The 27,902-nt window shown below is 47.1% G+C and overlaps 1 protein-coding gene across 1 annotated transcript in view; it reads left to right on the plus strand.

The window, feature by feature from the left end:
• The window catches only part of LOC125464694 (sphingosine-1-phosphate transporter SPNS2-like), a 96,002-nt gene that overhangs the window by 45,106 nt on the left and 22,994 nt on the right, over nucleotides 1-27,902 (plus strand). Inside the window, exons 3-8 of the mRNA XM_048557396.2 lie at nucleotides 6,172-6,308; nucleotides 18,821-18,972; nucleotides 20,823-20,889; nucleotides 23,295-23,437; nucleotides 25,312-25,464; nucleotides 26,682-26,871. Of these exons, the coding sequence (XP_048413353.2) occupies nucleotides 6,172-6,308; nucleotides 18,821-18,972; nucleotides 20,823-20,889; nucleotides 23,295-23,437; nucleotides 25,312-25,464; nucleotides 26,682-26,871 (842 nt within the window). The remainder of the gene's footprint in view (nucleotides 1-6,171; nucleotides 6,309-18,820; nucleotides 18,973-20,822; nucleotides 20,890-23,294; nucleotides 23,438-25,311; nucleotides 25,465-26,681; nucleotides 26,872-27,902) is intronic.

The raw sequence follows: 27,902 nt of genomic DNA on the forward strand, positions 1-27,902 counted from the left end.
TAAACTCTTGACCTGACCCAATCTGCCAATCCTGGCAACTCTGACTGCCTCTACTCGCCCAGACTTGCTACACCTTTGTGTTGTTCTGTCAGTTACAACTGAACCTGTTTATAGGCTAAATCGAGAAGGAAGTCATTGAGACCATTTTGTCTTAACCGATTCCTCTCACCTCCTCTGGCCTTTCGTTGCAAAGCTTTCTTTTTCAATTAGTCGCTATATTCCATTTTGAAAGTTTCTATTGAATCTCCATCCATTAATTGTTGTGCATCCCAGATTATAGCAATTTGAAGCACTGTTTAAAGCTCTCCACTGTGAGGAATTTGCTTGATCGAGTGAGGGTGGGGACTGTGTGGATCACATTGGTTGTTTTGTTCCTGGGCTGGTTAGATCTGGACACAGCCTGTGGAAAGTCTTCACCCCCCACTCCCCCCCTCTCCCACACCCCACAACACTCTCCAGCTTCCATTACTACTGGAGTGGGCAGTTGTAGTCAGCACAAAGCCTCAACTCTGGTTTTCACCCATTGGTAGGTGGGGTGGGGGAGGCTCAACATGTAGGAAACTTGAAGAGCAGGTCGTCAGATTTTCTCATGGCATATTCTGTTAATGTGTCCCTTTCCCAGGCTTGCAGCCCCCACTCCTGGCATCATCCCACCTGTGATCTAGGACTCTCCATTGTCATGGACCTTAGCTGGGTGTATTACCACCAGCAGCCACCACAGCTTGGTGGAGCTGCTGAGCAATCTGCCCAGTTAGGTACCCAAACCTGGTGTATACCCAGCCTGCACGCCTCTGGCCTGTGTTGGCACGGGGGACTGTTACCAGCTCTCCACCCAGCAGTCCAAACCCCTATCGCCTGTCATAGAAACATATCCATCTAAACTCCTCGTCATTATCAACACTTTGATTAATCTCTCTATCTGCTGTACGGGGAACAAGCCCAGCTTCTCCAGTCTCTCAGCCTGGTATCACTATTAGATCACCTTTCCATCTAATTTTCCATGGGTAAGACAGAAACAGCCTGCCCCTGCCTCAGGCACACACACACACTCACACACATATACACATAAACACATATGCACACACATACACACACGCATACATACACCACACATAACACACACACATATACACACATGCAAATACGCACACATACATACACCATACATATACACAGACACACATACACTCACGCACAAACATGCACACATACACAGACATACACATAGACACGCACAAATGCACGCACATATACACAGACATGCGCGCGCACACACACACATGCATATGCACATGCACGCACACACACAGACACACGCACACATATGCGGGCACACACACGGACACACACAATGTGTGTGCTCACACACATACACACTGATTGATGAGCCCTAGTTTTTGGGTGACCTCATTGACAGAGGTTGAATTGGTCACAATGAGATGTCACTCACATTTTGATTGTTATTAGATGTCACAGCAAATGGATGGAGACATCAAAACAGCCAGACTTTATTCAGTGGTGTCAGCCATTAATCTTTTGTTACCTTCCTGTAAATTGTTCTGGAATGCCACAAAAAGTAAACACAGGAAGGAAACCTCGGCGAAAGTTACAGAGTGTGCTTCCTGTTTTCCACCGACACCGCTGCCCCATTATACCTCGGGAGCAGGATCTGATCGTTTCACTGATGTATTTAAAGAGAGCCGTCTTTATCGGGCTATAACAGATCTCCCCTTCAACTCTCTTCCAGTTATGTATGTGGAATAATAAAATGGGTAATGGGTCAAGGCTGTCACTCACAAATAGACCAGAATCAAACCAGCACGTACTATGTTCTATGCACCACGTACATGTTTCCTAATCCATCATCCCAATTACTGCTTGTTCACTTTACTTTGGAATGTAGCATTGTTGGCTTTACATAACAATGAGCCTCAGCACCTGCAGGTAACTTATGATGTTGGAGGTTTCAGGTTCTACTTAAAGGCAGCCATTTAGCTAAGATCAATATAAACACATGGAATTAGAAGCAGAAGTAGGCCATTCAGCCCCCTAAACCTGCTCGGCCATTCAGTCAGGTCATGACTAATTTGGCTACTCTACGTTCCTGATACCTGTGACTCTCTTGCTTATCAAGATTCCCTCAACCTCTGCCGAACACGTTATGTGGAATTCCCGTGCAATCCCCTCCAAACTGGCTTCTCGTTTCATCCGAGACTTCGACCCTGGGTTCAATAGGCATGTTGTCCGATACTATTGCCCTTAAACAGTTGTGACCCTTTCACTGAGTGGGCAAGGCTGTGTCATTTTCTATACTGGGTACACGTAGGAAAATAGGAGCAGGCATAGGCTATTTGGCCCATTGGGCCTCTTCCATCATTCGACATGATCATGGCTCATTCTGTATCTCAGTGCAATATCCTCACTTTTTTCTCTTGCCCCTTAATGTGTTTACAATCTAGAAGTATATCTATCTCTTTTTTGAATATATTCAGTGACCTGCTATCTACAGACTTCTGTGGGAGAGAATTCCACAGGTTCACCATCTTCTGAGTGAAGAAATGTTTCTTTATCTCAGTCCTAAGTGGTCTACCCTCTATCATGAAACTTTCACCCTTGGTTTGCAACTCCCCAACCAGGGGAAACATTTTCTCTGTATTTAGCCTAACTCTGAAGAACTTTATATGTTTCAATCAGATCCCCTCTCATTCTTTCTAAACTCTAGTGAATACAGGCTCAATCAAGCTAGTATCTTCACATATGACAGTCCTGCAATCCCCCGCATTATCTAGTGAACCTCCACTGCACTCCCTCTATGTCAAGTATATTCTCTCTGAGGTAGGGACTCCAAAACTGCACACAAAGCTCCCAAGTATGGTCTCACCAAAGCCCTGTATAACTGCAATAAACCAGATGCTGGAAAGCTGAAACAACCGAAAAAGCTGGTGAAACTCAGCAGGTCTGGCAGCATCTGGGGCGAGAAAACAAAGTTAACATTTCAGGTCCAGTGACCCTTCACCTTTTGATGATTCTGATGAAGAGCCACTGAACTTGAAACATCAACTCTGCTTTATTCCCACAGATGCTGCCATGTCTGCTGAGTTTTGCCAGCAATTTCTGTTTTTGTTCCTGCAATACTACCATGGGACAGTTCTAATTCTGAACACAAATTTTCTTGCAACGCAAGACAAGATACCATTTTCTCCCTGACTGCATGCTACACCTGCCTGTCTCCATTCGTTGAATGGTGTACAAGAACACCCAGATCTCTTTTCTATATCTACACTCCCCAATGAATCACCATTCAATGGGGATGGAGTTAGATAAAGGCATTAGCCCCCGTAAATCTCCCAATGTTTTGCTTGCATCCTCTTGAATATTGATTCATGGATGATCTCAATGTCTAAATGATTGTCTAACCTCTGACACCGATACATTTGACTGGGGAGAGAGGGTGAAACTGTCTCTTCTGGTTGTGCAGTCCAGACAGTTGGAAAGGTCATAACATGATAGTCACAGCCAGGCCATTTGGAGTATTGTCCAATAAAATGGTTTCGCAGAAAGGGAATCTGCAACACCATTGTCTCTCCCTGCCCTCTCACACCCACCTCTCAAAGCTGGGGTCAAATAGAGAATGTTGTCCGGTCAGGGTATTGATTACAATGGAGCAGAGGCAGTAAAAATAGAACAACCAAACAACGGGCAGAATGGCCTCTTCCTCTATGGACAGACACTTCCGATCAGCAAAGTGTATTCAGCAAAATTGTCTTTATGTTGGTGTTAGAGCTATTTGTGAGAATGTTGCAGTCCGGCTCCTTCCAACACACCCTTTTTCTCAAAATATTTGACAAGTTGACTTTGGATTGATACAATTTGTGTCAAACAAGAACTTTGGTTTCAAGTGTCAATGCAGACAGTTGGGCATATGCTCGGGTGCAGTACTGAGGAGGTGCTGCACTGTGGGAGGACTCCTCCTTTCGGAAATGAAACTAAACCGAGGCCAGACCCATCCTCTCAGAGGAGTGAGGGTGTGACATGAACACAAATGGCAGTCTTTATCTCTCGCCCAACAGCGCTGGATAAAACAGATGAGCTTATCTCGTAGCTGTTTATGGGAGCTTGCTGTGCACATCTATGCTGGGATGTTATCTATGTCACAGCAGTGCGACTTTGTCAGAGATCTTCACTGGGTCATCCTGAGATCAGGAAAGTGACAATATCAAGGAAAGCCCTTTCTCTCTCATTATGTCAACAAAATGATGAAGCCAGAAGGGAGACTGTATTGGGGAGAGTGGCAGTTTAAAGGGAGCTGCTCCCTCAGTGCTGCGCTGGGGTGGTGGTCTACATTATGAAACTGTGCATCTCTCTATTATAGGAGATGGTATGCTTCTTGTGGTTCCAAGGCAGTTACACATCAGGGAACTGCAGTCAGGTCAGGATCTGGATGCTGTTTTCCAGCATTATAAATGAGATGTGTCGCTTTTTTGAAACACACTCATTACATAGTGCCCTCATGGAGATCAGGGACTGGAGTCTGTTCTATTTTTAGAGGCTCTTTTTGGCTGGATGACACTCAGCCAGGGATGTCAAACTGGGCTCTCCCCCTGTTAGAGCCATACTGTTATCCTCAGATTTACTTCACCACAACCCAACAGGAACCTGTAATAGCTTTTGTAAATTGTATTGTGAACGAAAAGAAAACAACATTGATCTCTTATGAAGAAACATCATTTGAGAGCGGAATCAGAATTTAAATCTCTATACAGCGAGCTTTTAAACTATTTTAATGTCTGGCTGTGACCTGAGGACTTTTCATTCATACGCTGTAACTAATAGATAAACCATGCACTTTCACGCAGTTATACACACTCATTCAAACCCACACACCATTCCATAAATAGTCCCCCACACTCATACACACACTCGCACATACACTCCCTCACACTCAGAAACACACACACACACTTCCACTCTCTTACACGCATTCATACACACTCAAACATTCTCACACACTCATACACACTGTCTCACACTCAAACACTCACACACTTCCAAACTCTCTCACACACTCATAAATATAGACACACCCCTACACAGCCACACAGACTGCTCCACACTCTCACACAACTATAAATACTCACACACACTGGAATACTCACAGATACTCACGGACTCTCTCATTCACTCCTACACCCTCCCACACACTCATAAACACACATTCATAAACTCACTCCCATACGCTCATAAATGCTCATTTACACTCATGTCCTCACATACACAGACTGTCACATACAAACACTCCCACACACTCACCCATACTCATGTCATCACATTAACACACTCACAATCATAAACACTCATTTATTCTCACTCATTCGCAAAACTATAATGACACACATTTGAATTCGAAATCATCGACTGATATCAATTGTCGTTTAAAACCCATCTAAAGGAAATTTGTCATTCTGACTCAGTCTGGTCTCCATGTGAATCCAGGCTCACAGCAAGGTGGTTACTCACAACAGCCCTTTGGGTGACAAATGTTAGTTTGGTCACTATCGTCCATATCCCATGAATGAATATTAAAGGAAAAAGTGAACAGGTGCGTAAATTGCTGGATAGTGAGAATGGCCCCAAGTCTACTCCTAATGTATACATGAAATGAGTGTGGTCTGTGGATATCACCTTTATCTCAGTGGGTAGCGTATCCACCTCTGAACTTGAAGGTTGTAGGTTTGAGTCCTACAGTTGCTGACTCGAGTGCAAAATCTCGGGGTAGCACTGAGGAGGCTGTCAGAGGTGATTCGGATCTTTGGGATGTTGTATTGTAACTGAGGCACCCAGGACATAATTTGTCTGACGGTTATAAAAACGGACACCAGGGAAAATTGTGGGATCTCTCCCAGCCTGCTGAGGCCCCAGTTTAGTGATGATGTAATGAGTTTCATGGTGGGGGGTGGGGGCGGCAGAAGCAAAATAAATCTAGCCAGTGGTCAAATTTTAGAGGTCAAGACCTAATGGTGACATCCATGTCAAAATTGCAAGACATTTGATATAATATCAGCGCTCCATGCTGACTGGAAACCGATGTGAAGTTCAGAGAGTGTGTATATAAATGGTATTCCCCGATGAAAAACTCTATAACTAATTTGCTGATTTTCTCTCTCTCCCTAGTTTTCATCTGCAGCTTCATGGTGGCCACCCCTATCTTTGGTTTTCTTGGTGACCGCTTCAACAGGAAGTTCATTCTGAGCTGTGGGATATTTTTCTGGTCAGCAGTCACCCTGATCAGCTCCTTCATCACTAAGCCGGTGAGTTACAGAGGCATGCTTGTCCCCTCTCCCCCTGAAAGGACAGGCCACCACGTTGGGAGGGATGGACAGGGCTTCACTAACAGCAGAGCTGGTCATTGCATTTCCTGTTCCCCCTGGCCTCGTCCACGCCCCAGTCACTCTTCTCGCAAAGGTGTTGCCTCCTTGGCCTCTGGGTCTGGGGCTAGGTCAGAGGCTAGGAATACTGCAGCAAATAACTCACCTTCTGATTCCTCAAAGCCTGTCGTCATCTACAAGGCACAAGTTAGGAGCATGATGGAATACTCCCCACTCGCCTTGGAGGACTGCGGCCCCAACAACACTCAAGAAGGCTGACACCATCCAGGACAAAGCAGCGCACTTGTTTACCACGACATCCACAAACATCCACTCCGTACACCACTGACGCTCAGTCGCAGCAGTATGTACTATCTCCAAGATGCACTGCAGAAACTCACCAAAGAGTTCACCTCAGACAGCACCTTCCAAACCCACGACCACTTCCATCATGAAGGACAAGGGCAGCAGATACAATGCACACTACCACCTGCAATTTTCCCTCCAAACCACTCACCATCCTCACTTGGAAATATATCACTGTTCCTTCAGTGCTACTGGATCAAACTCCAGGAATTCTCTCCCTTAGGGCATTGTGGGTCAACCCACAGCATATGGACAGCAGCTGTTCAAGAAGGCAGCTCACCATCACCCTCTCTCGGGCAACTAGGGACAGGCAACAAATGCTGGCCCAGCCAGCGACCACCACATCCCACAAATAAGTTTTTAAAAAAGAAATCAAGTCACAGTCGTTCAGATTAGACATTGGTAAATAAAGCCATTGCTTGCTGGTGTACCAGCCATCATTCCTGGGGATAAAGTTTCCATTCATTCCATTGAGATTTGTCGAATGTTGCTGTGCGAATTGTGGCTAACTGAAAATTGCACAGTGAATTTTGTCCACTTTGAGGCTGTTGTACGCATTGGTACAAGCAGAACAGGTGTGCTCGTGAGAGATCATGAAGGACCCATGTTTAACAGCTCAAGCAGAGGTAGCTGTTTCTGTCGTAAAAACTTCACAGAATAGGTGTTGTGTTTAACTATGTAACAACGGTCAGTGCATCATGCAAGTTTGAGGTTCCATCTAAATTCACCTTGAATGGGGTGGGAAAGGCCTAAAGAGAAATCACAAGTGATGCTACCAGCTCCATTTTGAGAGGGGCCTACATCAGGGTCCAGCCCATTCCTGATTCAGAGGTCAGCTCGGTTTTAGTTGTGAAATCAGGATGCTGTGACATGATAACAAAGTGTGAAGCTGGATGAACACAGCAGGCCAAGCAGCATCTCAGGAGCACAAAAGCTGACATTTCAGGCCTAGACCCTTCATCAGAGAGCTCGCTGATGAAGGGTCTAGGCGCAAAACGTCAACTTTTGTGCTCCTGAGATGCTGCTTGGCCTGCTGTGTTCATCCAGCTTCACACTTTGTTATCTTGGATTCTCCATCATCTGCAGTTCCCTTTATCTCCTGTGACATGAATTGGGACTCCTTAATTCTGGATACATGAATATAAAATGCCAGAAACTCCAGAAGCGAATGCACTGGTTGGACTGGGCCTCCATTTTGAAGTACATGCCACTGGTCAATGTGAGCCCCCTTACCTTCTGTAGCCTCAGGCACTTTGATGGGAAGTGAAACAAAAAAAAGCGTCAAATCGCTTTGCGTGGGCCATGCGGGAGATTGAGGCGCAAGGCCAGGGCCTTGAAATGGCAGGCTTCCTCACCTCTGGAAAGATCAGCCCTCAGCCCACAGAACTCACCCTGAGCACGGGGAGAACCGCAAATCTTTTGCAAATTCCCTGCTTTCAAAAAGAGCGTTTACTTTCTTCCCCCGCATCGATCTGTGAGCTTTTGAAGAAAGCCACAAGCTGTTGCCAATCATTTTTCAACCAAACCACAAAAATGAGGAGGGAGGGGTTGTTTCTGTTGGCAACCTGGTGACAATTGCCTCGGCTTGAAATGGGTGAACTAATTGCACAGGAAATGGAATGATCAAGTAGAACATTAGGTGGGGGGGGGGCAGTGATGGAGGAGAGGAGGGGCTGAAGGATTAAGCTATCAGTCTCAATATCAGAAAATCCCTGTCTCCCTTTTGATTTTCATGAAAGAGAAAGGGCACAGCAGCCTGAACTTTGAAATTCTTTTCAGACATCAACAAGCTCTCCCTACTTCAGAGGAATGTTGTGTTTGAATCGTGAAAAAAGCAGTGAGCGATGAGCCCCGCCCCTCACAATAAAAGCCCACCCAGAACAACCCAGAATAGTCATTAATAACATCCCCCTGCAGAAAAAGAGACACTCATTCCCTAAGGGTCGCAACACTGGAGTCAGCCTCTGTTTCCATTTGATCGTTTTCTGTTCTGTTTTGCGGTTTGAGGGCGTTTACAGTTCTAATCGGGAGACCCATGATTTAATTTAGCTGCCAAGCCAAATGAGGGCTTTATCTTCACTCCCTCGTGGGATGTGGATATCACTGACAAGGCTGGTATTTGTTCCCCATCCCAAACTGCCCTTGAATTGAGTGCTCGCCTGTTTCAGAGGGCGGTTAACGCTCGATCATATTGCTGTTGGTCTGGAGTCACAGATAGGCCAGGCCAGATCAGGAAAGCGTGCCCCTATAAAGGACTTCCGTGAACCAGATGGGTATTTTACAACATTAAGTGATGGTTAATAAAAACCGAAAGAACTGCGGACGCCGTAAATCAGGAACAAAAACAAAGTCGCTGGAAAAGAGCAGTTCTGAGGAAGCGTCACCGAACCCGAAGCATTAACTCTGTTTTTCCCTTCACAGATGTTGCCAGACCTGCTGAGCTTTTCCAACAACTTTTTGTTTTTGATTAAGTTATAGCTGTCAGGACTGTTCTATGATCAGGCAGACTGGACCTACATTCTCTCGCCTATTGACGTCTGAGAGGTCATCGACTGTTGCCAAATACTTTAAGGGATAGAGAGGGTATTTGCCGTAAGATGTTTCCCCTGACTGAGGAGGTTAAAACCAGAGGGTCACAATTTAAAAATAAGAGAGTTGCCAGTTAGGTCTGGGAGATGATGAGAAATTATTTTACTCAGCAAGTTATGAATCTCTGGAATTCTCTGCCACAGAAGGTTGTGGAAGCTCAGTCTTTGAACATGCTTAAGGTGGGAATCGGTAGATTCCTGGTTACCTGTAGCACACAGGATTACAGGGATGGGGTGTGCACTGCAGCCTCACAGCACCAAGGACTTGGGTTTGATTCCAGCCTCGGGCGACCAGCTGTGTGGAGTTTGCACATTCTCACCGTGTCTGCGTGGGTTTCCTCCGGGCGCTCCGGTTTCCTCCCACAGTCCAAAGATGTGCAGGCTAGGTGGATTGGCCATGCTAAATTGCCCGTAGTATGCAGGGGTGTGTGGGTTATAGGGGGATGGGTCTGGGTGGGATGCTCCAAGGGGCGGTGTGGACTTGTTGGGCTGAAGGGCCTGTTTCCACATTGTAGGGAATCTAATAAAAAAATAAGTGCTCATTAGTCATGATTGAATCGAACTGGGGGGCGGGCTCAATGAAGCTGAATAGCCTACTCCTGTCCCCATGGTCAGATGATTGAGTTTAACTTTAAGTTCCATGTTTATGAATCAAATCTAATCCTTCCAGTTGCTGTATTGGGATTTGAATCCACAGAATTGGCTTTACCACTGTTGCTAACGTCTTCCCATTGGAACAGCACTGTGCAATGGTCTCTAAATTGGGGGTTAGAATGAAGGACCCTGGTTCCCTATCGTCCCTCACCCTCACCCGCAATCACAAGCTTGAACAAGGAGTGTCAGGAGGAATGACAGCAGGTAAATGCGGCTGATATATTGGACGGTCAAGTGGGAATAATGGGCCTGTTCTTAGATTCCGTACTGAGCTTGTAACTCTGGTCCAACACGTTACAAAAAGTTTCCTCCTATGCTCTTCCACTCCCACCTTCCCAAGCGTTATCACCCACTGGTTAGCCAACATGTGCATCATTGCGATATCCCTCCTCCTCATGTGAACAGTTACCATCTGGACCTTGACTGTTAGTCAAACCGTATTTACTTTCCCGTCTCAGTACTTTCCTTGTTTTCCTTACAGTTGCTTCCCTGGTTTCACTCATAGCAGAGTCTGAGAGATTCATTTTTACTTCCAGGAGACACCATGACAATCTGCGCACGTTAGAACTATAATTAAGTATAGTTAAGTTTCGCCCTCAAGCTACAGAGAAGGGATTAAATCGAATCTAACGTTACTCTGGATAACAACATTGTCAAGAACGAATTGCAATTGTTTAGCGTCTCTCATGGGTCACAAAACATTCTACAGCCAAAGATGTAGTTTTGGAATGCAGTTATTGTAATGCTTGGGAACAGTGTTGCCAAACTGTGCAGAGAAGGCTCCCACAAACAGCAATGCAATGCAATAGTGACTAGAGATAACAAGGTGTAGAGCTGGATGACCACGGCAGGCCACACAGCATTAGAGGAGCAGGAAAGCTAATGTTTCGGGCCGAGACCCTTCTTCAGAAAATCTTCTTCTGTTTCTGAAGAAGGGTCTAGGCCCAAAACGTCAGCTTTCCTGCTCCTCTGATGCTACTTGGCCTGCTGTGTTCATCCAGCTCTACACCTTGTTATCTCAGATTCTCCAGCATCGGCAGTTCCTACTATCTCTGAAACAATGGTGACCAGATGCTGGTTTTGGCACTACACTGAAACAGAAGTCAAATGTCGTGGTGGAGTTTTTGGAGTGGGATGTGAACCCATAAAACATGAGATTCAGAGGTGGGTCTGAGCCTCGTATGAAGAGAAGAAGCAAAGAGATCTGACAAGAAGCTCTTTTCCAATTATCAGGGGAGGACGCACACGACTCTGTGCCTCAAGCCTGCTCTACCACTCAATAAGATACGGCTGGGCATGGAGTCCACTTTCCTGCCTGCCCTTCCCATTACCTTAGACTCCCCCATCAATCAAAAGTTGAGCTTAGTCCTAAGTTTATTCAGTGATCCAGCCTCTGCTATTCTCTGGGGAAGATAGTCCCAAAGGTTGGTAGCTCAGTTAGATGAGTGGCACAGGAAGTTGAAAGATTCCAGTTGTCTGTGAGCACACAGGCCCACAGTACAAAGGGCTGACTCAGCAATGACCGCACTCTTTGGAAGGTCATCGCAGACACGATAGGCTGAATGGCCTCTTTCCACTTTGTAGGGATTCTATGATTCTATTCTCTGGTACTCAAGTAGGCTTGCTGACCGTTATGCTGATGGGACATTGAGTCAGAGGCTTCTGTGTTCAGCGGTCAGCGATGTTCTTGTTTGTTAGAGAGATGGCAGTCAATCAGTGGGCTGGTGAGTGGACAAGTGAAAACCCCAACTCCGAGTATTGGGAAGGGGTTGAAGGGGAGCTGGGCAAGAGGTGCTACCTTCCGTAGAGAGTGAACATTGAGACTGAAAACATTATTGGAAGAAGCAGAAACCTATTGCATTGTGTGCTGTGTTGGAGAGCTATAGCAAGGTTAGGCCAGGGGTGCTCTGGAGTTTTGGGATTGCTCATTGAAACAGTGGATTTGGCATGACCTGGTGTAGCCGACATCACCGATCTGTAAGTGGCAGTGCAGAGGGAGTAACAGAGATGTTGTTCCTAAACGTTCCTCGTCAGGTTATGGTAAGGACAAAGAATCAGACCATTTGGCTCATTATACCCATGCCAGCTTTCTAGAATTAGAATCCCTACAGTGTGGAAACAGGCCCTCTGGCCCAGCAAGTCCACACTGCCCTTGAAGCATCCTACCCAGACCCATCCCCCTATAACCCACACAACCCTGAACACTACGGGCAATTTAGCAGGGCCAATCCACCTAGCCTGCACATCTCTGGGCCTGTGGGAGGAAACCCACGCAGGCACGGGGAGAATGTGCAAACCCCACACAGACAGTTGCCCGAGGCTGGAATCAAACCTGGGTCCCTGGTGCTGTGAGGCTGCAGTGCTAACCACTGAGCCACCGTGCCACTCATCTTTCTGCAAGCGCAAACCTGCTAGCACCATTCCCTGCCCTTTCCCCTTCTTGTCGCAAATGTTTTCTCTTCAAATAATCTTCCTGCCTGAAGAACTGCAATCTCTCAGGCAGTCATCTCCAGATCCTAATCACTCACTTCGTAAAAAAACACTTTTCATCTGCTGGATGCCTTACGTCAGTGTTCTCGATCCTCCTGCAATTCTCCCCAGTTGACTCTGATCGAACCCCTTCCCTCTATCAGCTCTTCCCTCAGCCTTCCTTTCTCTTTTGCAAGGTGACCAATCCCATTGACTCTGCTCTATCCATGTGAGTGAAGTTCCTCATCCCTAATAGTATTCTCGAATTACCAACCTGTATTTTAAATCCATAAAGTAGAATAAGAATCCTCTTCAGACCGTTTGTCTATTTTAATTATCTGGCATATACATTAAATCATGAGCCCAGTCATAAATAAGTCATGAAGCCATTATTTCTTGGACGACTGCCATGCTAGCTTCAAATTTCCATTTTACTCCTGAAACCTTACAATGGGTATTTTGCCAGATTGCCCCTTCAGGTGGAGCTCCAAGTTGGAGCAGAGCTGATTGTAGGTTTTTTTTTGCTTTGTCTGAAATGTATATTTTTTTCAAACTGGCAAGATGAACCGTTGCAATGTTCTCGCTGCTGGTTGATTAGAGTCAGCTGGACCATCGGTATTTAATGTGCGCAGACTGTTTGGTCCCTGAGGCAATTACTAAATAATCCACAGTGCACTTCAGCTCACCTCGTGTAATCTAGTTTCTGAGTCCTGGTATCTAATATTAACAGAATGAGTCAAACACATAGGAAAGGGTTCTGTTCCATGAACTTAATCCTTTCAAGTGTTTGTACAGGGTAATCCAGGCTGTTATATTTCCCACATTTTGTTTTACATCTTGAAAATTGGGTGACACTTGCTACCATTCACAGCATGCTGATCTTCCTGTCTTGCTAATGCTTAGCTTGTAACTTTCATACTTTTTCTTTGAAGCTCTCAATGGCCTTGCCCCTCCTTATAATTATGCCCTCCTCTAGCCCTACTCTCCCTAAGATTTCCTAGTTCCACTTTATTCCCAGATTTTAATTGTTGCATCGTTGAAGCTGTACCTTCTAATGCTTAGGTCCCAGGACTCTGGAATTCCCTCCTTACACCTCTCAACTTTTCTCCCGCTCTTCCACCCTGTTAGCTTCTGCTAAAACCTCATATTCCCTTTGACCTACTATTCTGGTCATCTAACCTTAATATCTATCATGTGACTTGGTGTCAAATTCTTCTCTGATAATGCGTCTTTTGAGAGCCTTGAAAAGTTATACTTTGGTTAAAAATGCTGCATGAATGCGAGTTGTATCGTTTTTAAATAGAAACAGAAAGTGCCGAAGAAACTCAGCAGGTCTGTGGAGATAGAAACAAAATTAAGATCTCGTCAGAATGACTCTCCTTTGCAATTTTGCAACCAGTTCTGAAGAAGAGTCATGCCAGACTATTTTCTCTTTCTCCATTCTTGGGATGTGGGCATCACTGACCAGGCAGCATTTATTGCCCATCGCTAATTGCCCAGAGGCAACCACATTGCTGTGGGCCTGGAGTCACATTCAGGCCAGACCAGGTAAGGATGGCAGTTTCCTTCCCTAAAGGACATGAGTAATGTTAACAAATGTAGACTCGAAATGTTAACTCTGCTTCTCTCTTCACAAACACTGCCAGACCTGCTGAGGCACTGGCTTTATTTCAGATTTCCAGCATCTGCAGTATTTTGCTTTTCATTTTACTCTTGTCAGAATGTCCTTCGTATTCTGGATGACCACTTCATTGACTTGCAGTTAACCCCCTCGGTCTTACCCTCCATGGAACCAATCAGTTGGTGTTCATTTGGCCTTCAATCACCAGGAATTCAGGGTAGAAGCAACATTCAGAATTTTCACCCGCAACCTCATCTCCCCAAGAATCTCTTAGTCAACCAAATGTCCCCAGTGCATACATTCAGAAAGGGATAGAATTAATGGGCTGAATGGTCTTTTGCTCATCCTTTACCATAGAAACATAGAAGATAAGAGTAGGCATAGGCCATTCACTTCCTCGAATCTGTTCAACCATGCAGTATGACCATAGCTGATAATCCAACTCAATACCCTCATCCCACTCTCCAATGCCCATGTCCTTTGATCCCCTTACAAGGGTTATATCTACCTCCTTCTTGAAAACACATAATGTTTTCGTTTCAACACTTTCTGTGGCAATGAATTCCACAGGCTTACAATTCTCCAGGGGAACAAATTTCTCCTTATCTCAGTCTTAAAGGTTTACCCCTTGTTGTTAAACTATGAGCCTGGGTTCTGGATACCCCCATCTTTAGGGTCACCCCAACCTGTCTCGTCCTGGTAAAACTTTATAGGTTTCTATGAGATTCCCCCATTCTTCGAAACTGCAGTGAATACAATCCGAACCAGCTCATTCCCACCTCATGTTGTCAATCCTGCCATCCCAGAAGTTAATTTGGCAAACCTGAGTGGGTTAAGATGCCTGAAGTCATAGTGCCTCCAACATAATGAAACCACTCACTGAACAAACTCGGATTGTACAGGTCATAGAATCCCTACAGTGTGGAAACAGGCCCTTTGGCCCAACAAGTCCACACCAATCCTGGACGTCCTACCCAGACCCAGCCCCTTATGACCTACTTAATCTACACATCCCTGAACATCATGGACTATTTAACATGGCCAATCCACCTGGCCTGCACATCTTTGGACTGTGGGAGGAAACTGGAGCACCCGGAGGAAACCCATGCAGACACGGGGAGAAGGTGCAAATTCCACACAGACAGTTCCCCAAGGCTGGAATTGAACCTGGGTCCCTGGAGCTGTGAGGAAGCAGTGCTAGTGACTGAGCCACCGTGCCACCCAGAGTCCAACCTCCTTTCAGGACAGCCCCTTGTACTCAATCCCGAATCCTGAGAGTCTCATACTTTACCTGATACAATGGCCTGGCAATCCTTTCACATTGTGTTGGAAAATGAAGTTGAGGTAGAGGCTCAGCCATGATCTTGTTGAATGGTGGGGCAGGCTTGCGGGGCCAAATGGCCTCCTGCTGCTGCTTCAGTTTCGTGTGTTTCTATAAACTGCATAAAGCTACATGGGCATGAAAGGTGTCATCAGTTAATCAGAAAATTGCACCACCATTAGCAAATCCTAATGAAAAAAAACCTACCACATCGTCTACAAATACCCTTTAGAGGATTGCGAACTGTACTCTTAATCTGCAAGCTCTTCCTTTGTACAAAATTACATGAGCAAGAGTGTTCCTGACACGTACAGATCTAGGCAAATGAATCTAATTATAGGTTAACGTCATCTGTGGGGATTTTAACACACCAGAGAAATATTCATTACTGATGCAAGGATTAACTCCTCTGATTGATTTTGCCACGATTTTAATAAGGACTGAATCTCATAACCACTTTTAATTTTGCGGCTGTTTTCACAGAATCACTGAGCATGGTTGGAGGCCACTCAGCCTATCGTGCCTGTACTAGTTCTTTGAAGGAGCTATCCAATTAGTTCCTCTCGCCTAATATTTCCTCTGCAGATCTTGTCTTTTTGAGTGTGCATCACTTTACTAATGATAGTTATCGCCACACCAGACCAGTGTAATTTGCAGTCTGTATTTGATCACCCTGCATGTTTCTGTCAAGGAATTTGATACTATTCAGGACAAAGGAGCTCTCTCGATTGACACCCCCTTCAGCGTTCACTTCCTCCATCTCTGATGTCCAGTGGCAGCCGTGTGTATCAGCTACAAAATGGACTGCTGAAATATGTTAGACTCCTCAGACAGCATCTTCCAAACTCATGATCACTTCCATCTTGAAGGGCAGCGGACATATGGGAACACTACGCCCTGAGAGTTCCGCTCCAAGCCACTTACCATCCTGAATTGGAAATATATTGCCGTCTCTTCGTTGTCCTGGGCCCAAATCCTGGACCCCCTGCACTGTGGGTGTCCCCGTATCCCATAGATCACATCAGGCTAAGAAGGCAGCTCACCACCATCTGCTCCAGAGCAATCAGGATGGGCAATAAATGCTGGTCCAGCGCACGATTTCCAAACCAATGAACAGACAAAAAAACCCATAGAAGTCACCATCTTCTTTTCCTAGTTAACTAAAGCCTACATCCTTTCTACAGTGTCTTCTGTCTGGTCCCAGGTTTTCTGGCAAACAGAACATCTAACTTCCTCAATAAACACAAAATACCGCAGATGCTGTAAATCTGAAATAAACACAGAGAAGGCTGGATAAACTCAGCAGGTCTGGCAGCATCTGTGGAGAGAGGAACGGAGTTAGCATTTCGAGTGCAGTATGACTCTTCTTCAAGTTTTATTTAAATTCTGAAACTCACTGAGTCTGCCTTTTCTAGAAGTCTTCAAAACCTAGGCCTAAAATGCCAAGAATGTAACTTTTGGAACAAAACAAATGCTGCACAGAAATTGGCAGAACGGTGTCCAATTGGTGTAAAAAAAATTTCCAAGTTGTGACTTTATCTGAACGTGGGCAGAATAGACAGTTTGGATGTGGCCCGTTAATTGTCATCTCTTCAAGGAGGTGCCAATCATTCGCTCTGCCAAAGAGTCTTGGCTAACGCCCATTGAGGATGACAGATATTTCTAGAAGAAGAAGGAGAGGAGGCCATTCAGCCCCTCAATTGTTCAGCCATTCCAGGAGATAGTCTGATCTAGACTGCCGACAACCTAACAAAACTCTATCGATCTCAGTCTTAAAAATTTCAAGTATATCGGGTCTGGGTGGGATTGGTTGGAGACGATAGTGTTTCAGTTACTACATTTTATTTTAAGTGAAATATTGCTTCCTGATTTCCTTCTCGACAGCCTATCCCCACTGTTAGGTTTGTGCTTCCGTCTAGACAACATCAGAGTAGCCAGTTTCTCAGTATCAAGCACATCGAATGCTTTTAGATTATTATAAATGGTTTTTGAGGCAACCAGCCTTTAATCCCCTCTGCTCCAGGAACATGCTTAATCGATACAATCTGCTCTTTCAATGTAATCATTTTATCTCTGGTCTTCTCCGAGTTGATGAGCCCTGTATCCTCTCCAAGGTCAGTATAACCTGCCTGAGGTAGAGTGCTCAGCACTGAATATAGTTCAGATTGACATCAAACAATTGAAACATAGCTTCAGCCTTACAACAACAACCTGCGTTCGTCTAGCACTTTCAATGCAGCGAAGAGCCCGAAGGCTCTGCACAGCAGTGTCATCAGACATCTATACCCACCGAAGGACATTAGTATGGGTGTCCAAGTGCTTGGTGGGTTTTGAATGAGTGCAGAGAATCAGGGTGCGCAGAGCAGATCTGCTTGTAGTCGTAGCGACCGCAGAGTACTGTATCCCAAGCGTGAAATGAGAGCCCTCTCCCAGTTGGAGATTTGAGGCTGTCATGTGTCTGAATCACCAGCGTTTCGAGATCGACCATGAAATGCGAGAGTTATAGGGAGAGGCTAGGTAGGCTGGGATGCTTTTCACTGGAAAGTAGGAAGCTGAGGGGTGCCCTTATAGAGGTTTATAAAATCGCGGATGTTATAGATAAGTTGAATGTGAATTGTCTTTTCCCTAGTGTGGGAGCTTTTAACGCTGAGGGGATGTATTTTTAAGGTGAGAGGAGAAATAATGGATCAAGAGGTCTGTTTCCATGCTGTAAGACTCTCTGTCCAATCCAGTGATTATAGTCTGTCCCTAATTGCCCTTGGAACGGTGATGAGATGTCACCTTGAACCGCTGCAGTCCTAGGGCAACTCCAGCCTGACCCCACTCTTTGTCTCATTATTGCAGTACCTCCGTAAATGACTCCACACAAGCTCTCTCTGTCTGTTTGTCCCTCTCTCTCTCTCCCTCTCTCTCCCTCCCCCCCCTCTATCTCTCGCTCTTGGTTTCAATCAAAGCCTTGGTAGAGAGAGCTCGATCTCTGTTCTTGCAGAGAAAGTAGATCCTGGTCATGAGGGATGTTATTGAGCGAGTGTCAGTGCAGGCAAATGGCGCATACATCTTCAAGGATATCATGTCAATCAAATAGTTTTCTCATTCACATGAAAAGCACACCACTGCCTCCCGTTGTTTGTGCAGCAAATGCTATTTAATGACAACAGCCTGCAATTTTACACCCTTAATGCCGAAAAAACGACCCAGATTACTTCAGTGAATTATTTGGTTGCACTGATTAATATTCCCAACTTTCCACGAGGAACTGAGCAAAGGCTTTAACCATTGGTAGCACTGTAGAGCTGGGATGTTGGAGCCCTGATTTGGTTTCCCTCTGGTGGGAAAATTCCAGGAACAGGCAGGATGAGACTTGCATTGTTCGGTTTGAATACGAGGAAATGCATGCTCACTGCTTTACCTTCGCGTCAATGTGCTTACTCCTCAGAACTTCTGGCTCTTTCTCATCTCGAGAGGTCTGGTCGGGTTTGGTGAGGCCACCTACTCCACGATCGCTCCCACCATCATCGCCGACATGTTCACCAAAGACACCAGAACCTGTATGCTGTCCTTCTTCTACTTTGCTATCCCGCTGGGAAGGTACAGCACTCGGTTTCTGTGCTTTTAAAGTTTGTTCCCAAGTTGTGGCCGTTTATTGCTCATCGCCCTGATGTGTTTATCCCCTCCTGGGATGTGGGTGTCAGTTGTGAGACCAACATTTGTGAGCCATCCCTAATTGCCCCTGAACTGAGAAGTTTACTCAGCTGTTTCAGGGGGCAGTTAACTGTTACTGTGGGCCTGATGTCACAAGTACACCAGACCACGTAAGAACTGCTAATTTCTTACCTCAACAGTATTAAAGTCATAGAGATGCACAGCATGGAATCAGACCCTTCGATTCAACTTGTCCATGCTGACCAGATATCCTAAATTAATCTAATCCCATTTGCCAGCATTTGGCCCATATCCCTCTCAACCCTTCCTATTCATATATAATGCCTTTTAAATGTTGCAATTGTATCAGCCTCCACCACTTCCTCTGGCAGCTCGTTCCATACATGTATCACCTTCTGTGTGAAAAAATTGCCCCTTATGCCCCTTTTAAAACTTGCCCCTCTCACCTTTAAACCCTCTGGTTCTGGACTCCCCCACCCCAGAAAGAAGACATTCACCCCGTTCATGCTCCTTATGATTTTATAAATCTGTATAGGGTGATCCCTCAGCTTCCCAAGCTCCAGGGAAAATTGCCCCAGCCTCTCCCTATGGCTCAAGCCCTCCAATCCTGGAAACAGCCTTGTAAATCTTTTCTGCACCCTCTCAAGTTTCACAACATCCTTCATATAGCAGGGAGACCAGAATTACATTCAGTATTTCAAAAGTGCCCTAACCAATGTCCTGTACAGCCGTAACATGACCTCCCAACTCCGATACTCAACGCACTGAGCAATAAAGGCAAGCATACTAAATGTTTTCTTCATTACCCTGCTTACCTGCGACTCCACTTTTAAGGGTATTAATGAACTAGATGGGTTATTACAACAAACAACGATAGGTCACCACTTTCAATTTCAGATTTGATTCCATTTACATGTCAGCAGCTGCTGTGGTGAGATTTGAACCCATGCCCCCAGAGCATTTGCTTAGGTTACTACAGCGACATTGTCACCATTTCCCCACAGGTCCCTTCAGAAGGTTGTCACCTTCTAGAACTTGATCAATCCCATGTGTTTGGAGGAGATGCAACAGCAAGCCAGCATTCTGCACGGTTGGAGAGAGGTTAAGAGTCAACCATGCTAGGTGGGACCCACGTGCCCAGCTCGATCATGACATGAATGTACTATTTGGGCTTTTGAGACAATTTACCGAACAGAAATTTTCTAACCCACATGGTCATGAATGTATGATGTACCTCTTGTGTAGGTGGGACTTGAACCTGGACCTCCAAGCTCAGAGGTAGGGGCATCACCACTGCACCACAAAAGCCCATTTTTACTAAATATTGTAGTTAAGAAACCTGTTTGCCTGTGCCCTTCTAACAGCCGTAATTATCCCTCTTCTCCGAAAGCAGGGACTAAAGTTGTGCAGATCACCTACCACATGAAGACATAGGCCTTGTCGAACACTGAGCTGAGCCACCTACCCTCCTTCCCAAATTCACAGCCCTCCCGATTACAAAGCATGTGACCATCCCCATGTTCAATAGAACAGCATGATGTCAGGTTGGAGAGTGTATTGGGTGAGTGGGTGTGCATGACAATGTAGTCAGGTGCATAAGCCACTGACCACTTCAGCCACTGGGCATTGCTGGGCAGTGCCCAGGAGAAGAATCCCAGGAGCATCGGGAATGCTACCCCTGCCCAGTGTGTGAGTCTCCCAGCTCCCCTGTTCCTCAGAAGCGAAGTAATGCAATAATGATGCTTTAATAACATTTGTTACCACTTTCCTCGCAGTGGACTTGGCTACGTTCTGGGATCCTGTGTGACACAGGCGTCTGGAGACTGGCACTGGGCACTGCGGGTGAGTGTTCACCCTCTTCCTATCATGTTCTCCCGTTTTTTTTGGGTCTGAGCGATTTCTTGTGTTGAATGTAGGACATATTCTCGCTCTGCAGTGTGGCTGCTTGCAATGGCCTACATTTCTGGAATGTAGGTCAATGGGGAGTGGGGAGAATGCATTGCTGCAGAAACGCTTCCTGTCGTCTGTTCTCTGTAATAACAGGGGACCTCCTTCTAACATTTCGAGGACCTGCATCATGAGATCTGTTTTTGACTATGGCACAACATAGGGAATTCACCCTGTGTTGTGTGAATCTCCTGCAGTTTATCTAGGCTTATGAGAATGCATCTTGACTGTGCCAGATATATCATCTCCACAAAGATAGCCTGACCAATGTTTATGCCTGAGCCAATGTGATGAAAGCAGATTATCTGGTCGTTTGTGGGAACTTGCGTGTAAATTGACTGCTACATTGCAACAGAGACTACATTTCAATTTTTAAAATATCTGGATGTGGGCCTATATCATGTGCCCATAATTGTCCCTTTATATTCTTGATCCCACTGCGGTTTATCGGACCACAGGGACTCTCCCAGTGCTGTTAGGAAAGGAGAGCCAGGATTTTGACCCAGCTACAACAAAATACAGGGGTTCTCCAATTTGCAAACACGATCCTGTACGGGGGTGTATAATTTTAATACGAATGTATCCCTGCACTTACAAGCAGCTCTTTGATGTTGCTCTGGTTTGTGTACTTAGGAGACTTGTCAATGGAATCAATACAGAACCAACTGATACCCAGTAATGGTATTTAATTGGCTGTGATACACTTTAGGATATTCTAAGGATAGAGAGACACTGTCAGTTGCTGGTCCTTTCCACTGCCTGGCTTTCACCACTTGGCTGAAACATGCAACGTGTTCTCAACAGGTTGGATGCTGAGATGATATTACCCCTGGTGGGAGCGTCGTGAACTACAGCTCGCCAGGGTTTCAAACGAAGGGATCACCCACTTAGAGCAGACAAGAGGAGAAATGCTTTTCTCTGCGGATCGTAAGTCCTTGGAATGTATTTCCAAGGTCGCTGAGGCAGAGTCTTTAATATTTTTAAGGTGGTTGTAGGTGGATTTTGTCAAGCAAAGGGGTGAAAAGTTATCAGGGAATGCAGAAATGTGGTTTTGAGCTCGCAGTCAGATCAGCTGTGGTCCTATTGAATGGCAGAGCAGGCACGAGGGGCCGAATGGCCTCTTCCTGTCCCTTGTTTATATAAATTTTAGGCTCAGTAAGAATGACCCGTACACCTCTTCCAATAACTGGAGAAAACAATCGACCACATGGAAACTACCAAACCTCCGAGAGTGCGTGCAATGCTTGTGACAGCCAACTTAATGTTGGTTTTTTTGAAGCATAAAAGAATTGTTTTGATCGAAAGCCCATAGTGCTCCAAAGGCTTTGGGGGTCCAGGCCCGAAACGTCAGCTTTTGTACTCCTCTGATGCTGCTTGACCTGCTGTGTTCATCCAGCTCCACACTTTGTTACCTAGAGACAGGCTGCATGTCACTACAGACGCTGCAGTCTGCTGTTTCCCAGTTCTACAGTCTCCTCTCACAGATCATGATAGCATAAATACTTGGACATAGTCTCAGAGCCTGGGGGTAGTAATGTGTATAAGGATGCAATGTCTTGTTTACACAGTCCTCTTGCCTTTTGCTTCTTTTTTTTATTCTTTCACAGAAGGGATATCATTGCCATTTAGCACTCATGAACTGAGCGGCTTATTAGGGCCGTTCCAGAGGGCAATGAAGAGTCAGCCACTTTGCTGTGGGCCCGGAGTCACATGTATCATAGAATCTCAACCCAGTGCAGAGAGAGGCTATTCGGCCCATCAAATCCACACCAACCCTCTGAAGAGCATCCCGCCCAGGCCCACCCCCTGTGACCTTGCATGGTGATTTGTCCAGCTGCGAACCCACCTAATCCCTGAACACTGTGGGGCAAATTTCCCATGGCCAGTCCACCTAACCTGCACATCTTTGGACTGTGGGAGGAAACCGGAGCACCCGGAGGAAACCCATGCAGACAGTGGGAGAGCATGCAAACTCCACACAGACAGTCGCCCGAGAATGGAATTGAACCGAAGTCCCTGGTGCTGTGAGGCTGCAGTGCTAACCACTGAGGACCAGACAATGTAGGAATGGTAGACTTCCTACTGAAAAGATCTTCAATGAACTAAAAGATTAATCGATGCTGATTTTCATGGCCAGGACTAGTTTTGTATTGCTGCTTTGACTTCAATTAATATAAATTTCACCGGGTGCCCTGGGAACATGGCTATCAGTGACATGATGAGCACAATGTGATTTTGGGGCCCGTCTGCTTACTCCATGCCTCTCGTTTCAAATGAAACCTTCCTCTGCCCCCAAACAGGTGACCCCAGCCATGGGCTTCGCCGCAGGAACCCTCATCATCCTACTGGTCCCCGAGCCAAAGAGAGGGGCTGCAGAGCAGCAGCTGGTGCAACTTCGAGCCAGTACCTCCTGGACCAAAGATATGAAGGCCGTGGTGAAAATGTAAGAGTAACATGATGGTGCGCAAATGCGAAGGGGTGGCTGCTCAGTGATAAGCTCAGTAAGGGAATGCCAGGGGAGATGGGGAGGCAGAATGGAGGGAGCGCCGCACTGTCGGAGGGTCATCGCTGAGGGAGTGGGCACTGTCGGATGGTCAGTGCTGAGGGAGTGGGCACTGTCGGAGAGTCAGTGCTGAGGGAGTGGGCACTGTCGGAGGGTCATCGCTGAGGGAGTGGGCACTGTCGGATGGTCAGTGCTGAGGGAGTGGGCACTGTCGGAGAGTCAGTGCTGAGGGAGTGGGCACTGTCAGAGGGTCAGTGCTGAGGGAGTGCTGCACTGTCGGAGGGTCAGTGCTGAGGGAGTGGGCACTGTCAGAGGGTCAGTGCTGAGGGAGTGCTGCACTGTCGGAGAGTCAGTGCTGAGGGAGTGGGCACTGTCGGAGGGTCATCGCTGTGGGAGTGGGCACTGTCGGAGGGTCAGTGCTGAGGGAGTGGGCACTGTCGGAGGGTCAGTGCTGAGGAAGTGGGCACTGTCGGAGCGTCAGTGCTGAGGGAGTGCTGCACTGTCGGAGAATCAGTGCTGAGGGAGTGCTGCACTGTCGGAGGGTCAGTGCTGACGGAGTGGGCACTGTCAGATGGTCAGTGCTGAGGGAGTGGGCACTGTCGGAGGGTCAGTGCTGAGGGAGTGGGCACTGTCGGAGGGTCAGTGCTGAGAGAGTGGGCACTGTCGGAGGGTCAGTGCTGAGGGAGTGGGCACTGTCGGAGGGTCAATTCTGAGGGAGTGGGCACTGTCGGAGGGTCAGTGCTGAGGGAATGCCGCACTGTCAGAGGGTCACTACTGAGGGAGTGCTGCATTGTCGGAGGGTCAGTGCTGAGTGAGTGGGCACTGTCGGAGGGTCAGTGCTGAGGGAGTGGGCACTGTCGGAGGGTCAGTGCTGGGGGAGCGGGCACTGTCGGAGGGTCAGTACTGAGGGAGTGCTGCATTGTCGGAGGGTCAGTGCTGAGGGAGTGCCGCACTGTCGGAGGGTCAGTGCTGAGGGAGTGGGCACTGTCGGAGGATCAGTGCTGAGAGAGTGGGCACTGTCGGAGGGTCAGTGCTGAGGGAGTGCTGCAATGTCGGAGGGTCAGTGCTGAGGGAGTGGGCACTGTCGGAGGGTCAGTGCTGAGGGAGTGGGCACTGTCGGAGGGTCAGTGCTGAGGGAGTGCTGCAATGTCAGAGGGTCAGTGCTGAGGGAGTGGGCACTGTCGGAGGGTCAGTGCTGAGGGAGTGGGCACTGTCGGAGGGTCAGTGCAGAGGGAGTGGGCACTGTTGGAGGGTCAGTGCTGAGGGAGTGCTGCAATGTCAGAGGGTCAGTGCTGAGGGAGTGGGCACTGTCGGCGGGTCAGTGCTGAGGGAGTGGGCACTGTCGGCGGGTCAGTGCTGAGGGAGTGGGCACTGTCGGCGGGTCAGTGCTGAGGGAGTGCTGCAATGTCAGAGGTGGTCCCTTTTAATTGAGACATAAAGTTGCAATGCAGTTTGCTCCCTCGGTTTGAAATAAATCTCTCTCTGTAATATCTCGAGGAATGTCGTGGGACTTCTCCGAGATATCCTGACTGATGTCTAACCCTGCACCCACTCCCCCCAAGCCTTCAACTCCTACCTGTTTATGGGATCTTGCTTTGCATAAGCTGACTCTTGTTTGCCATGCCTCACAGTAGTCAGCGCACTTCATTGATTGTGAAGCATGCTGGGACGCTGATGCAGGCGCTATACGCTGGCAGGTTCACCCCCCGTCCCCACCGAGCCGGTTTTGAACGCTGCCAACAGGAAACGCGAGATTGGGGCCCGCAGCCCCTGATTGAATGTCTAACGTTTTTTTCCCGATCTGCCCCCTGCAGCCCGAGCTTTGTGTTCTCCACTCTGGCCTCAGCCTCTGTGTCCTTTGCCACTGGTGTACTGGGCGTGTGGATCCCACTGTACCTGTTCCGGGCAGAGGTTGTTCAGAAGAACATTGAGCCGTGCACTGCGGAGCCATGCAGCGGCAGAGACAGGTAAGGCTCCCCATGATCGCAGCACCGTCACTTCACCAGGGCGTTCCCAGGCAGGCAGGGGCAGCGACTCCATCACCAGCTGTGGCTCTCTGACGTACCCCTCCCAATTCTCCAACCACACCAACTGGAGCCTGGGTGCTGTCTGGGATGGGGAGGGAGCACCATCACAACCAGGATCAGGGTTGGGGGGGGGGTCTCTCTGTGCTAGAGTGAGGACCATAGCCCATGCTGAGTGACATCTGTCCTTGTTCCTGGTGCTCTCTGATAGTCATTCTCCATGTGAGATCCGAGACTTTCCAAATAGTCACAAAACTGAATTATCAGGAAAGGGTGAGCTAACAAGGTGTAGAGCTGGATGAACACAGCAGAGCAAGCAGCATCAGAGGAGCAGGAAGGCTGACGTTTCGGGTCGAGACCCTTTCTGGACCATTTCTGAAGAAGGGTGCAGACCTGAAACGTCAGGCTTCTTGCTCCTCTGATGCTGCTTGGCCTGCTGTGTTCATCCAGCTCCACACCTTGTTATCTCAGATTCTCCAGCATCTACAGTTCCTATTATCAAGAAAGGGTTCTTGCTTCTCTTGGCTTTTTCTTAAAATGCATTCAGTCGCGGGATCTGGGTATTTCTGGCCCGGCCAGCATTTATTCCCCAATCCCTAATTGCCCAGAGGACAGTTAAGAATCAACCACATTACTTTGGGCCTGTAGTCCAGGCCAGGGAAGGACGGCAAATTCCCTTCCCTCAAGGCCGTTAGTCTATGAGACTGGATTTTCCCCAGCGCTTTGCAATGGCTTCAAGGTCATCGTTCGTCCCAGATTCCTAATTCAATTCAAATTCCACTGTGTTCCATTTGGGGTTTCGAACACAGGGCCCCCAAGCATTAGCTGAGTTTGTGCATTAATAATGTGGTGATAACAGCACTAGGCCATCACCTTCCCATGCCTTGGTTTATGTGTACCGGCTGGTACAAGTGGGAACAGTGTGAGGTGACAGCCAACGCTGAAAGCAGACAACCCGCTCCCAGAGACCTAGGAGCCTATGGCTGACCATGCCTCATGGATTAGAGCTTGGAAGGATATTAGGAAGGCAGGCAAGAAACGAGCCGAGTTATTTCAATAGAGAGGTGGTGGTGGGATGGTGGGGGGAGTAGGCGGGCGACCCTGTGGGAGCTGGTTATTGATGCGGGGTGTGGGTTAACCACATTGTGATCGCTTTGCAGCTTGATATTTGGAGCGATCACTTGTGTGACGGGCTTCCTCGGACTGATCGTGGGGGTCGCAGCGACCAGGTGGTACCGGACAAAAAGCTCCCGAGCTGACCCGCTGGTCTGTGCGTTTGGAATGCTGAGCTCGTCCATATTCATCAGCCTCATCTTTGTCTTTGCCCGGTTCAACATCGTGGGAGCCTACGTGAGTGTGACGGCTGTCTATTTCCCCTCTCACTTGGGACAACAGTGTGCCAGACAAATGCTTCATGCTGTTAGGAATTAGGAGCAGGGGTAGGCAATCCCCTTTAGCATCTTGTATGCCTGAATCAGATGCTGCTTCATTCTTCTGAACTCCAGTGAGTACAAACCCATGCTATTCAACCACTTCTTGTATGACAGCCCTTTCACCCCTGGAATCAGTCTAATGAACTGCCTCTGAACTACCTCCGATGTCACCACATCCTTCCTCGAGTAAGAAGACATGAACTGGACACGGTGTTCCAGGTGTGGTCACACCACCTCTTATAATTGTAGCAACTCTTCTTTTATAATCCAGACCTTTTGCAATAAACGCCAGGATTCCATTTGCCATTCTTACTATATGCTGCACCACATACCCATTTTCTGCACATAGATGTCTCTACACTGATGCACTCTGAATCTGCTTTCCATTTAAATAAGAATTTGCCCATTTACTTGACCGGCCAAAACAAACAACCTCACACTTAACCATTCCACGAGCTCACTCAGAATGACTGTTACTCACCAAGCAGTCTCTGCCTGAACTTCATTCTCTTTTGTTGGGGTGGCTGCACACGGTGGCTAGAAATGTGGTTTGACCTCGTGGCTTTGGGATACTTTTATGATGTACCGAACGACCAGATTACAGGATAGGAGAGCTCCTACCTCTGGATGGACAGTTAATTCTGGCCTTCCCAGCGATGCCCACCTCGCCAGAATATAAGGGAGAAAGCAAGAGATGGAACTTGCATTTATGTAGCTCCTTTTTGCGATATCAAGGCCCCAAAAGCTCACTCATGGCCAAATAGCCCACAGCAAGATTGCACAATAATGAGCACAACAGCTGTTTGTATGTTTGGCTGAGGGATAGAAATTAGCCGGGATACCACCCCACCCCACCCATCCTCAAAATGGTACACATGAGGAGACAGATTGAAAGGTGACATCTCTGACAGTGCAGCACTCCTTTAGTATTGGAGAAAGAGTCAGAAT

The sequence above is a fragment of the Stegostoma tigrinum genome, chromosome 27, assembly GCF_030684315.1.
Source record: "Stegostoma tigrinum isolate sSteTig4 chromosome 27, sSteTig4.hap1, whole genome shotgun sequence".
Classification (NCBI taxonomy): Eukaryota; Metazoa; Chordata; class Chondrichthyes; order Orectolobiformes; family Stegostomatidae; genus Stegostoma; species Stegostoma tigrinum.